Source organism: Melanostigma gelatinosum, assembly GCF_949748355.1.
Source record: "Melanostigma gelatinosum genome assembly, chromosome: 6".
Lineage (NCBI taxonomy): Eukaryota > Metazoa > Chordata > Actinopteri > Perciformes > Zoarcidae > Melanostigma > Melanostigma gelatinosum.
In genome coordinates, this window is record NC_136639.1 from 17,434,575 (window position 1) to 17,448,497 (window position 13,923).

At 42.7% G+C, this 13,923-nt stretch overlaps 1 protein-coding gene across 1 annotated transcript in view; it reads right to left on the bottom strand.

Moving 5' to 3' along the window:
- ccser1 (coiled-coil serine-rich protein 1) overlaps positions 1-10,495 on the bottom strand; it is a gene marked incomplete at its 5' end in the record, with an annotated part of 98,643 nt that extends 88,148 nt beyond the window's left edge. Inside the window, 3 exons of the mRNA XM_079269922.1 lie at positions 6,239-6,423; positions 8,625-9,045; positions 9,500-10,495. Coding sequence (XP_079126048.1) covers positions 6,239-6,423; positions 8,625-9,045; positions 9,500-10,495 — 1,602 coding nt within the window. The remainder of the gene's footprint in view (positions 1-6,238; positions 6,424-8,624; positions 9,046-9,499) is intronic.
- Positions 10,496-13,923: the final 3,428 nt, after the last annotated feature.

The window sequence follows — 13,923 nt, forward strand, 5'->3', positions numbered from 1 at the left end:
AAAACACATTTAAAATAGGGCTGTGATATGACAACATTAGATAGAATCATGAAAGTATTCTCATCAAAGTATTCCAGGTGGCTCAATTCAGAAAAAATATTCCCCAACCAGGGAAACACTACATTTGATCAACATTAGCAATGCTATTTTTTATTAAGGAATGGGAAGGAGAGGGGACGACATGCAGCACCCGTTACTTAGACATGTCCAATTGCATGTGTGTGTGTGTGTGTGTGTGTGTGTGTGTGTGTGTGTGTGTGTGTGTATGTGTGAGAGTGTGTGGACTGTGCCTTTTCTCCAATAAAATCAAATAGAGGTTTAAATAAATTCAGAAGTCAGTAGCAATGTTCTCAGAGATCCAGCAATATTAAGTCAAGAACACTGTAAAAACCCACGTTTTACAAACTTCCCTCCAGCCTGGGTGGCCCTGAATTATTAACAGTATCCCGATTCACATTATAGTTCTGTTATTTGTTGAGAAGTTTTGACTGTAGTAAGTCACATTTGACGACTTAATGCCCGTCACAAAATCTTTACATGTCATCTTTCAGTAAACACTCCCATGTTCTTGGTATCAATATGAGGTTATAATGATGCCCGATGCTTCATTTGGTTCAGTTGTATTTCAAAAGTCAATGCTGCCATCTGATGGTCATGAAAAGAAAACCCACTGCAGATTACGTCTCTCTCTCTGTCTCATATACAGTATATACTACATATATAGTATATATCGTAGTTATATATATATATATATAAAACCAGACAAATATTGGTAATAATAAAATGAGCACCACATTTTATTTTTCTTGATCTCATGCAGTAAATGGAATTGACCTGATGCTGCAAATCTCAGCAGTCGGACAACCTCACAAGGCCAAAACAACTAATTATTCACGATGAGTAGTTCTTTCAGCGGGTTTGAATATATTTTATAACCTGAAACAACCTTTGAGAGAATTATATTTTTCAGAAATTAAGTCGTGGAGGCTTACTAAAGGCTTTCAGAGCACTTAATATTGGTTAAAAGTTAAAAGACCCCGTCTGAACTTTTGTGCAAAAATGAAAGCAAATATCAGGAGCCAAAAAAACAATTATGCGACAGTCTCATGGAGTATCAGCAGATGCAGATGCATCTGAAAATCCAATAAGCAACTCTGTTCAGCTCTCATCACTGTTGTTTGGATATAAACAACCTCAGAGCCACACTCCGTATTGATCTCCTCCCGTCTGAGAACGAGAGTCTCGATGCTTCGTGACATGCCGAACTCTAGAAAAACGAATTTCCAAACAACAAAATCAATGTTCTTCAAGGCCATACCTATATGAAGCCATTGTGGTCTTTGTACTGTTTTCACCCAGGTGATTGGCGCAGTTCACGTCGGAAAAAGACCAGGATGCTTCTTCAGTGCCATGCGATTGAACAGAAGTAGTCATTTCAGACATAAAAGCTAATCGCTAAAAGGTATCGGAAAAGAAATGAAGACCCACACCGTGCGATACTATTGCACACAGACTTCATTTGAAGCTAAATTACCCATTTGAATGTGCCCCTTACCATAGAAATGTATTAATATGATTTTACAACCCAGAGATGTCACCTTTTTACCTCGCTCATGTGATTTGAGTGAGCGTTCTCCTCGAGTTTGTAGCGATAATATCAGATTCAGGTCTTAACAGATGGCTCCATCTCTTAACTGCCTCGCAGAGCGACATCCATAACAGGGATGAGAGGAAGCAAGAGGTTCCTTTCCGTTATTAAAATCCACTGGTTTCTGTTCACACTCCGAGGTGATCATTTCATTCAGATCGTGATAAGAGAGATTTTGCTTCGCAGCCAGGTAGCATGGCTTCTAGCAATGGAAAATATACGGAGTAACAAACAACTTTGATTCTGTTGAGCAGACGCTTCACAGCGAGGTGTGTTTACAACGCGCCAAAGGGAGCAAAAGGATTGAATGTCCTGTGAAATTGAAAATCTGTTGTTGAATGAAAAACGGATTTTTACCCCCCGACTGCCTCCCTTCCATCACCTGCATTTTACTCTAACTATCTCCTCCCATCAATGCAGAATAAGCACTCATCCCAGAGCAAAACAAACTCAACAGGCAATGACATTTTACAATCCCAGTGCTTTATACTGTTCACTTTGTTAGCAACAGAATCCATAATTCCCCTGTGGCTGTACATTTTAGAGACGTACTTAAATTCAAGATTTATATCACATTTGCACAGTCTAAAACCTTTATGAGAAGATGCTGTGACTGAGGCTGTTGAGGCAGAAAATATGACTTCAGTCATAAATTAGAGTGAGATATCTACATCGCCTACTTCTGCAATATGTCGTCTGGTCATGAAAAGGAAGTCGTAAGACGTCGTAAAAAAAAAAAAGTGAACACGAGAACAAAGTATTGGATTAAGTTATGACTGCACATTACCATCTTACAATTAAATTGAATGAACACCCGAGTGCTCCAACATAACCAAAAAGCCATTAAAAGGATTGTCTCTGAGCTCTTTAGCCACATTGCTTCGGAGGATCAGAAGTTTCAGTGAATTAAAAGAAACATTCATTTCTACAGCAGAGGTAGTCACTTCCAATCCTCGAGGGGACGGAGTCCTGCAGACTCTTGTTCCTCTCCGGTAGCTAATGAGCCCCTAATTGACTATCAGCTCCATTCTTTCCAGGTACACTTACCATTTTATTAGCCTCTACGCTGTTCAATGATTTAAAAATGAACACATTTAGGACATGACCACGGACTTACCTTGATATAATCACCATGATTTATGAAACATAACCAGTTATAATGAGAGCGCTTACGTACGGGAGCATGCTGGTATTCCCATAACAGAAGTGGTGTTAATATGAAGTCCATATCTTACAATAAGTGCTTTTTAACTGATTTCTTGGCAGCATGATGATTATTGTAATTGTTGATAAGCAATTCACTTAATTCCCATAAAATTCATTCATGATTTATTCATATGATAATTAGACTGTTTTTTTACACCACAAATGGTTATGCATTAGTCTGAGATACCTTTTTGCAGCTCTACTGTGTGACCAGAAGCCTAACATTGAACCGAACCTAAGATTTTAAAATGAATTTGATTCGTTGTGTGTATAATATACCGGTATGTGGCTGCCATGATGTCTTTGGGCAAAGAGAGCATTCAACACCACGAGTATATAAACATCCTTTATTATTTTTCATTTCAAAACCCAACAGACTTGTTATGCTTATCACACATTCTGTCTGGGAGAACACGTGAATCGTTATCTGTGCTATGATTAATACAAGGGTCATTTATGATGTCTAGCCTTTTACAAGGCAGCAATCAGACTGCAGGATATGAAAAACAAGAGGCAGCCTCCGCTACAACGCTGTGTAGCCAGCAAGCTGCCAAAGCAACTCTTGATGAGCACGAGTAGCAGTCAAAGGAAAGTGCATTACAGTTTGAACTATTTCACCGTAAATGTCGATCAAACTACAAATAAAAGTGTGTGTTCGCAGTTCAGCTTCTGTCTGAGAGGAGGAAGGATTTCTCGAGAACTTGTAAAGTTATTCTTTTTTTTGTCGACTGAAATTGGACGGAATCACCATCTGCCTGCCAACATATTATCACAGCTGCCACTCACAAACGTACGAGCGACTAACAGCGTATATATGCTGGTAAAAATAAATATCTTGCAGTGTCCCACAGGGATATCCAAATAACAATAACAAGCAAACACAGGCTTTTTTTTTTTACTTCACAGATGTTATATCCGTGAATTCAACAAACTAGTTATTTGTTTCTGCAAACCTAATCTTTATTTGCTTTATTCGATTTTGTCTGGGCTGTAATGAAACAGCAACAACAGAGCATACTGTTGATATGTATCTGGCTCTGGACTGATCCACAGGCCTCAGCCACGTCGTATATATTACCAACTATTCTATTCCTTTTATCCATACCCTCACTGGTCCAAGTTATTTATTTACTTATAATCAAGGCTGAAGACATTTCTGCTTGCCGCTGCCTTTTATTCGTTGTTTTTTTACTGCACTGTAACTTTTATTCATGTATTTGCGACCCCTCTTATAGCTTGTTTTTATTTTCTATCCTCTTGGAATTGAATGTCTGCTTTAATTGCATTTTAATGTCCTTTTACGATGTGTTTCTTTTGCACTTCGGCTCAATGCTTTTGATGTTTTATGTAAATCGTTTAAATTGCCCTGTTGCTGGAATGCGCTGTCTAAATAAACTTGCCTTGCCTTTTAAAGGAGTCTCAGGTGTGTCGGTCAAGACTTTTTCATAAGCTCCCTAAGGGCCCTCAGCTCACCAACTAAATAGTATCAAGCTAAAAGAAAGAGGAGAAGTTGTGGTACATAATTTGAAATGCGCTTTCTGCACCACTTCAGCCCCCCGAAGGGCCCTTCATAGGACAGAGGAAGGAAAGGAAGTGATTACTCCACGTTTAGGGAAGTGTGAGCCGAGAAGAGGGTGCAGTCTGTAAAGTACGTAGCAAAGTGCTTTGTATATCCCGGCCCCTTTTTTAATCTCTTTGTTGACACCTGGCAAAATAAACAGGATTGACTTCAACTATAGCTTTCCTCCGAAAGAGCTTCCTTGTGTGTGTGTTGGAAGAAAACCAACCAATACACGACAGTAGCTGCAGCCTTTCCCCAGAAACAAATGTGGATTTGCAGCATGCATCAACAAAGACGGGTGCAATGTCTGTTTGACAGCCAATGCTAAAAAAAACAAACACACACACAGGGCACACTGCTTAAATCCTACACATGACTGAAGAAGTACTTTATCCCGACACAGTCACACTGAACTTGAGTTCAGGGCTTTTGCCTTCAATGGCTTTCAATGCCTTATTGTGTGTTTTTCACATTCATGTGAACAGACACGCAGTATAACTTATTTACAGATTCTTATGCTGAACTTGAGCTGTTGAATACTGTACTTGTACTGAGTGACACATTTAGACTCGAGGTGCCAGCTGGTTATGGTTTAGTCAATACAGCGCTGTAGCTCCTCATTACGCGTGTGACACTTCTCACTGCAGCGCTGCATTTAAAGAACGTCTCAAACGGAGTTTAAGAGAAGTCAAAGGGAGTGAAAAACATTCTTTTTGTGGCTCAAAGCTGCAAAGTACGGCACAGTGCACTGAGCCTGGTTTTTCCCAGGGCGTGCCGGAACACCTTTGGTGCCAGAGGCATGGGCCCTGGATGAGATTAGACACGATCGCCTATCATACGGTATATTATCCGGGAGTGTGTTAGCAGCTGGTTACAATTGTGGTTAATTACAGTCGCTCTTTTCATCCCCAGGGCTCTTCCTGTAATGATGCACTGGCGGTTTTGGTAATCCAGTGCGGAGGTCACAAGTTCCTGGACATGCAGAGTTTAAAGTGTGTCTGCACAGCGGCCCAAATAAACTGCTAAGATGGTGGTGAAGTTAGATTTAAGTTTGTGGACATATGAAATATCTGTGTGTGATTTTACACAATTTCCACATCTACAGATGTACTCTATAACTACCACTATGCAGTCAGTGCATTGCTTCTGCTCCACAGCTCACCTCACAGCACACACTATTCAGTGCCATGTCCGTAAACCTCTAAAAAGGCATCGTTTAATCATTTCACAATTAAGAAACAATTGGAAAAGAGAGATAGTGTTTTTTCCTTCTCTCATAATGTCTTGGACATTTAACTTTTCTCATATTTTCACATATTTGTATTTCCTTCATTGAATCTGGGGACATGTATTACTGCCCTGTAACTGCACAGCCATGTATTTATATACATATCTGGTCATGTTTTGTGTATTTTTATTATATCTTATTTTCTACACGAATTGATTTTTATCTTCTTCTATATCATTTTTTTAAATGTTGTTCAAGTGCCTCTCTTTGCCTTATGCAAGGATGTACAAAAGAGGAAGTGGTACATAATGAGCTATTGAGTCACGCTAACTGCAAGCTTTACCTCAACATCTTCACCAGGATGTTAGCTGTTACATAAACACACACACACACACACACACACACACTATACTGTATGTTTCATAACACACACCGTTGATACTGAAGGGTGATGTAATGATAACAGAGCATGACCTGACGTCTGTTATGTAAACTATAGTTATATGATGAACTTCAGAGGCTCTCACAGGAGTATATTCTCGGGGCTTTCAACTCATTTATAAAATCACACACACACACACGGCTCAAGACCTACCAGACTTCCCAGTTTGGAAGACGAGGAGTTGTTTCTGCGTTTGAGCAGACCACATCCCTCCATGCCCGGGGCATCTTTGTGGTTTCCATGGATACGAGGCCCACCAGCCCCCTCAGACGAGGAGCGAAGACGTCTTTCCATCCGCATCACCTCGTGATAGGGGCTGACGCTGCTACACAGAGAGGCTGAAGGAAAGGGATGAGTAACGAGAGGAGGCGAGTCAAACAGGCAAAAGAGTCAAGGTGAAACTGATCGAACAGTGATTCCACAAACTGAGACGTCATCATATTTTTATTACATTTCCAACTGGCAGGAAAAAGGTTTCTTCATGAAAATGTAATGACAAAACAGCTCTTACTTATAGGGCATTGAGTCAAGTCTTCCCTTTCTGAAGCTCTTCGGCCATATTGCAGTTGGTAAAATGCTATTTTTGCACGTTTTGTAATTAAAAGAAAGTTGTATACACCAAGCTTGCTGTATAACAATACAACTAGAGAATGAATGTGAGAGTTCAAGTGCAATACTCTTCAGTCAGACAAACAGAAGATTGCAGAACAAAAATAATGATTATTTGCACTTTTTTGGGCTTCGCACTGAGCAAAACAAAACATTGAGAAAGCCTGATGGTCACCATGCCTCCTTGTGTATTCAACGATTTTACTCCAGGCTCAGTCCTTTTCAACAAAAAACAAGAGGCCCGTGACGGTGTTTGCTAAAATGAATATACAGTCAAATTCTGTTTTTGTGGAGTCCAACAGACAAGCTCACCCTGTTTTAAAACTTCTAATAATACTTTTATTCATATAGCACTTTTAAAGCTTGAGCAAAAAGTTATTTACAAAATAAACAACGCGGGTCATGAGAGCACTTAAGTCAAGCAGCACTGAGCCCAAACATAAACAGATGGCGGTGCAAATTTCAGTAAAGGAAATAACCTGTAAATAATAAATAAGATGCAAATATGAAGAGGTGACCTCGTTAAAAACAACTAATGAGCTAATTTAAAGCAGATAGCCAATAAAAAGCAGGAAAAAACAGATAAAAGTGCCAAATATAGGGTAATACGACGATACTAAAACAAGCACAATTTTAATATTTAATGACAATGAAGTTGAAATCAATCATCTGGTTTTAGTGGCCTGCTGGGCTGTGAGGGATTAAAACGTATTGAGTATAATCTGGAGCCAGACAGCGGATGGCGGATGGCCTTGTGGGCAGTTAACAAAATCTTAAAATGTATTAAACATAATGGGCAGCCAGCTCAGTGATGCTAAGACTGGAATGATATGATGGGACCTCCAAGATTTACTTAATAATCTGGCAGCTGAGTTCTGGATGAATTGCAACTGTGTGACCGAGGGGGAGTTTAAACAGGTAGAAATAGAGCTGCAGTACTCCAGACGTGATGATATGAAAACATGTATGATTGGTTTAAAACATGTATCTTCTCTTGCAGATCTTTCTTTACGGACTTCTGGTATGCTGCTCAAAGGATAACTGGCTATCAGAAGGTTCTTTGCTCCAGACGTAACATTGTAAGTAAGGTCGTACCAAAAACTACAGACTGCATCTGTACTTTATGATGTTCTGAATCCAACATCAAAATGTAATTGTGGGAAGTAGGCTGGAACAGAAATTCAGGAATCTTTAGACTGTTCAGGTAGTTTAAATGGTGTCAAAGGGATAACATGTGCAGTGAGAACAGAATAGATCACTGGGGCAGTCCACAGGGGATGCTAGCTGCTGATGGTTTCAAATCCTGGCTGGCCTTTCCCAGAGCAACTCCAGTGATTCCTCCCCACAGTCCAGCAGCACTACGATAGAACAATGTCCAGAATCTGCAGCCAGCAATGAGTCATTTGTCGCAAGAAAGAAAGTGTAGCTTTAAAACTTTCATCGTGTCCTTGTTCCTCCTAAAATTGCGTCAAAATGACCCTCTCTGATGTTTTGAAATGAATGACAACTGAGAAATTGTGTGTAAGTTTTGTATGCTGTGGGTCCTTTCAGAAGTGGCCGAAAGCCATCTTAAAGAGGTCAGGCGCACATTCAGCGGAAAGGGAACTTTCTAGCAGACGAGGTGTGATGGCGTCTATTATTTTTTTTCAGTGTTATCGCTGTGTTATCGCTGTATTCCAGTCTGTAGATCCTGCTAATTGGAAGATAAATATTCACCAGTATATCACATATAATATTCAACTATTGTCCTGCAAGAAAGAATTGCAATATACTGCATGCGTGTCAGTGGAAGCAGAAACATTAGTGGCACTTGGCTAAAAAAACAAATCCTTTTTTATGGTTATTATTTTTCTTGCCCCTGTTTTTCTGCCTGTCTGTGGCTCAGCATGTAAATCTGTGACTCATCTAAGTGTTTGTGTGCGTTTCATACCTGCATGTGGTTTCCTCAAATGAGAGGACCTCGGTTCGTGGCAGCCACAGAAACTTCCTCTCTCTTGAATGGAGCGCACGTTTCTCGCCCTTCTTTCCGATTGCTCTGGATTAGAGTGACAACCCTCGCTGCGCACCGCACCGCACGCCTCGCTCTCACTCGCGGTCTCTTTGTGGACACCGGCCTTCCTCTCCTCCACCAGCTCAACCCTCTCCTTTGCTGACACCTCATCCATGGCTTCCTTTCTCTCTTCCTCTCTTTCCTTCCTCTCTTCCAGCGATTGTTCCCGCAGGGGTAGGCAGGGGACAGCTGTCTCAGGCTCTGAGAGGGAAACGGCAGTCTCATAGTCCGTGTTGTTTGCTGTGCTGGTGTCGGGGAGTAAAGGTTTCTCAGCGCTGGACTGGGCTGGAGTGAAGAAAACCTGAACAGACGACGTTTTGTTGAGAATGTGTAAAAACGGAACATGAGTCAATGGCATTTGACAATATTACATTGAAATACAAGAACATTTGTGTGTATATACTTATTATTGTCTCTGCAGTTGTTCGACTACATAAATGGTTTGTTTTCTGGAGTTCCCTCTTCTTTATCTTCTATGATCACAACCAGACAATATTATTTCTTCATTGAGCAAAGAGCAATACCAGCACTGAAGGCTTTTCTCTGGAAACCATGGGGGGGGGGGGGGGTTGGTTCCCCTCCTCTACCAGAAAACATGAAATACAATGAATAGTCTGTGGGCACCTGTGGTTGAATTGTCTATTGAATTGATGTCGCAATCTATTTACGAATAAATTCCTGTTTGTATGTTTACAAGCAGAAAGATGTTATTGTTCAGATCATTTAGCATTTCGTTAAAATGTAAGCACACTTACCTGGGAGGTAGAGACAGCCAAGCTGAAGGCCTCTGCAGCAGGCGGGGCTTCAGGTGGAGCTGTGTCAATAGCCGGCCCAGGCCCAGAGGCAGATCCTGGGGCTAAACCACACCCGGGGCTGGGAGCTGGCAGGGCATCTGCCTCGGATGCAGAGTCCTCCGTGATGGGGATGAACTCTGACGGGGTGATGGCTGTGGTTCGGTCTTCTGATATCATAGGGGACTGCAGTGAGCTTTCACCTCCGGCACCAAGCAACTCTCCTGACCACGACCCTGGGGTGAGCCCCCCCGCCGCCGGGGAGATTTTGGTGGAGCTCGGGGGTTCCAGGTTCACTTCTGGAGGTCTGTGGTGATCGGAGTTCCGGGAGAAGCGGTGGTGAGCTGAGAAAGATTTGGGCAGCAGCTGTTTCTTCCGTGACGGCCGCTTAGTGTTGCTACTCCCCCCGCCGCTGTAGTCATCGAGGAACCCGGAGTCGTCACCCTCGTTGGCCCCCGAGCCGCTGATGCAGTTTATAAATACATTTCGATTATTTGTGGAGGAAGAGGACACTTTCTCAAAATCCTCGGTCTGAGAGCGCGTGATCTTCTTCTGCTTGTGGCTGCCGAACCCAAATGAGTGGCGCGACTTGGGCCGTCCGCCGCCTTCACTGAATCCCGCCGACGACGACGCCGCCGCCGTTATCGTCTGCTGGTTATTCCCATTGGCATCGGTGCTCTGTGTCAGCGGGGGGGTGAGGTTTAGGTTGATGGGCTGGACACGCGGCTCGCTGTTCCGTTTCGCTGAGAAACTGAGGGACGGGGCTCGGAAAAGGCTCCGGCGTTTCCCGGTACTGCCAGAACTGGAGTTGGTGCTGGAGGGCGAAGAGGTGTGGACGCCATTGCCCTGTCCACCCGAAGACGGAGAGGAGGGGAGAGACTCCTGCCTCTTGCTGCTGCTGCGGCGGAAGATCGGCAGGCGGGACACCAGTGTGGAACGGCGTGACCCCGACTCACCCATTTAGGAGCTGAGGCGGCAGGGTACTCTGAGGGAACACACACACACACACAAGAAACATTTGGAACTCAAGTTTGAACGTGAGATATGTTCTCTCATGCGGCAGCAAGCAAGAAAGCTCAAATTCACTGACCTATAAAATGATTTTCCAAAATATAAATAAAAGGAGCCTCAGCCAGCGCACAGACTGTTTAACGTGAGAAGTCTCACATGAACAGATCACATTCCCCCACGCTGAATGAGTCAGAACACCTTGTTGCTGCAGATGCTTCTGTTGCAGCTGATGGTGTCATATGTGAAGGATCTTTTGGATATTTCATGTGTAAACAAAAACAGTGCTGTTTACATTGCTGCTCCTAGACTCTCCCTGTGAAGTGTGTGTGATGAAGGCACTTTAACTGCCTGACACTTCAAAAGGCAAATTGTTGACTGAGATATAACGTGGTTATCAACTCTGAAAGCACAGAGCACATTAAAGAGGCCGCGCGATGGTGGAGTTCTGGTATATCCGTATCTTTAACTCTTAACCTCCCTGCCATCTGACATATTCCACGAAACAAACAGACAACACAGTTATTTATTTATATTTGTGATGAGGTAAAACAACATGCATCCGTAGCAAAGCTCAGAATTCAGCACACAGAGCTCATGCCCCAAAGATGGTGTATTCTAGTTCAGTCTGAGGATCAAAAGAAAGTCTGTACGTGCATGTGATGACTGCAGGTGTGAGAGCTGGAGGGCTGACTTCTCTTTGACATGCCACATATCACAATTAACATTTATCTGACAGCTAAATCATGAAGAGACAGGACTGACCCAGAGGCAGAGCGACAGACACAGAGAGAGGAAGAACATCAAAAGGCAGTACTTATTACAAGTATTCCTATGGAGGTGCTCATAACTCAAATACAAAAAAAAGTGCTGATTCTGATACATTCCTACTACTCTGTGCTCCCAAGCATTGTGTGTATGTACTGCTTAAATCAGTTGCTGAGCGGTTTGAAAGCATAACATGTAAAAGAAGAAGAAAAAGCAAAGTGGGAGTCCGATTTGAAGATTATCGTCTCAAACAAAAGCGCCGCGATAGAAAAGTTATGACGAGTCTTCATTTCCTGGCCTGTGGCTCAGAGACGTTCACAATATTAACAATCAACTTGCATCAACTGCCTCCGAGAGTAAAACCTGAGCTTGTCAGGCTACAGCACTCACTGTGCCTCATGCAATCTCCATTTACAAAAGTCTGTATACAATCAGCGAGCTCTTAAAAAATAATGAAATTAGAGCTCATATTCTCTCTCTGCTTCTCAGCGTTAACGTCACAGATTAACAGGGAGACATTCGTTCCGGTAAATACTCACGTATTCATTATTTTCCAGCCAAACAGTGACTACGCAGTCCTTGTAGCGGTGAAGAAGCTGCCTCTGTGAGAGCTTGCTGGAGCACTTTGTTTTCGATCGCTGTGTAACAAGATTACATTAACACCCTTTATTGAAGTGGCTTATGAGTGTGTCGCCTCCTTGAAAGTAAATTTGATCAAGTTCCGAATAAACAGTGATGCGGTTTAAATTCTCATACAAAGGTGTGTCCCAGCATAATGCATAAAGAGTGTCAATGAATACTGCCAGAGACAGAGGAAGCCAGAACTCATTTACAGTAATGACACAGTGAACGATAGACACACACGCACACACAACAGAATGCAGTTCATACTTTGTTCTGTCCGTGCTGGATCACTTCCAGCTGTGTGTGCAGGTCAAAACACACCGCAGGTTACAAGCCTCGTGTCCTTTAGAAACACCTTGGAGACTTCCCGTTTTTCGGATGAGCCAGCAGTTCAGTCGCGCTTTAGCTTAGCTGCTTATACCAGCACACAGACATTATGACCAGGCCATGGCCCTCTGACCTGGCTCATGAAGACAAGGTAAACATCCTCCAAAGTCATGAGCTGGAGATTAAAGTAGATTGAGAACACCGCGAACCAATCGGGTAACAATAACAAAACTCTGGCAAGTGATGGCTTACAGCCAGGTGTCAGTCCTGGTGAACCAGCATCATACAAAATCCCTATGTGATAAAGGGGCGGGCTAACTCACTGTGAAGCCTGTCCACGTTAAAGGCTGACAGAAAGAGGAGCTAGAGAGGAAGTACTGCACTGAAGCGGGAGCTTTACTTCCTCACTGGTCTGCCGCTGCACAAGAAGTGAGCCTGTGATGGAGAAGCAAAAAAAAAAGTCTCATCTCAGTTCCTCTTCCCTTTGCTTTATACTGCAGATGGTGATAGTGTTGAATAACAAAGCGCAAAAAGCTGGAGAACCCGGACAAAACCCAACGTTGACATGGGGAGAGCACGCAAACTCAACGCAGCCCGGGATCGAACCCACGTGCCTCTCGCTGTGAGCGAAAAGCTCTGACCACTATACCACCACGCGACCCCTAGCAGCCATCAAGATACAACAAACGCACTGCCACAGTTCTCAAGGTGCCTATGAGACAGGGTTTTAAGAACACGGAGGGAAAAAATATATATTTTCACAGATCAGCTTGTGATTGCTCGTACGAAGCAGGACTCCTCTTTAACAACAGAGTAATGGTGTTTGCACCATTGTACTCGATTGTAACGCCATCTTTCCATTTCAAACACAGAGTGTTGTGATGTAATTTGAACAAGCAATACACAAACTATGTTGGTAATGCATAGTTTTGAAATGAATGGCTCTAGGAGTTCAGGGGAGCCCCCCCGCCCGCCATGCGCCTAATGATCACAGCGTGCGCCAAATATCCATCTGAGCTCGACGTCGTCTATTCCTGCGGCGCTGTGTAGTTGGTATCGTCTCAGCACACTGAGCTCACACCAGTTATACGATAAATCAGGAGGCTAACGTATGGGTCCAAATTCCTATTTCATGATTCATGATTATCTGTTGGTTTGACAGAGTAAAAGGTGTGGATGGGGTGTAACTGGGTGTTCCCTATAAAACAGGTTCTCACAACAACAACACATTATAAGCAAACCACAATCTTGTAATGCATGTAATAGAAGAGTACATATTCGGCAACACTGTATTTACTGTCCATTAAACTCAGGTACAACATTAAAGTACCAGGAAACACAAATATAAGATACATTTAAGTCATCATACAACAAACAGATTATCAGAATATGACGAATCTATTGTCCCTTAATCTATGTTACATCAACATATTACTTCTGCGACCTATGTGAGGCATTGCATAACAGAACTGCTGACCTTATCTTCGCAAGCCATGACATGTGGTGAAACCAACAAGCTATCTGGAGCAAGAGGACTCCTTTTTAAACGTCGATTGTGTTCTCTCACCTTTGGCCCAACAGAAACATCGCTTCTCTGAACATATCACAACCATCTGGTTTGGGCTCACTGAAGAAACTACAATTTCTCACGTGTTTGTTTC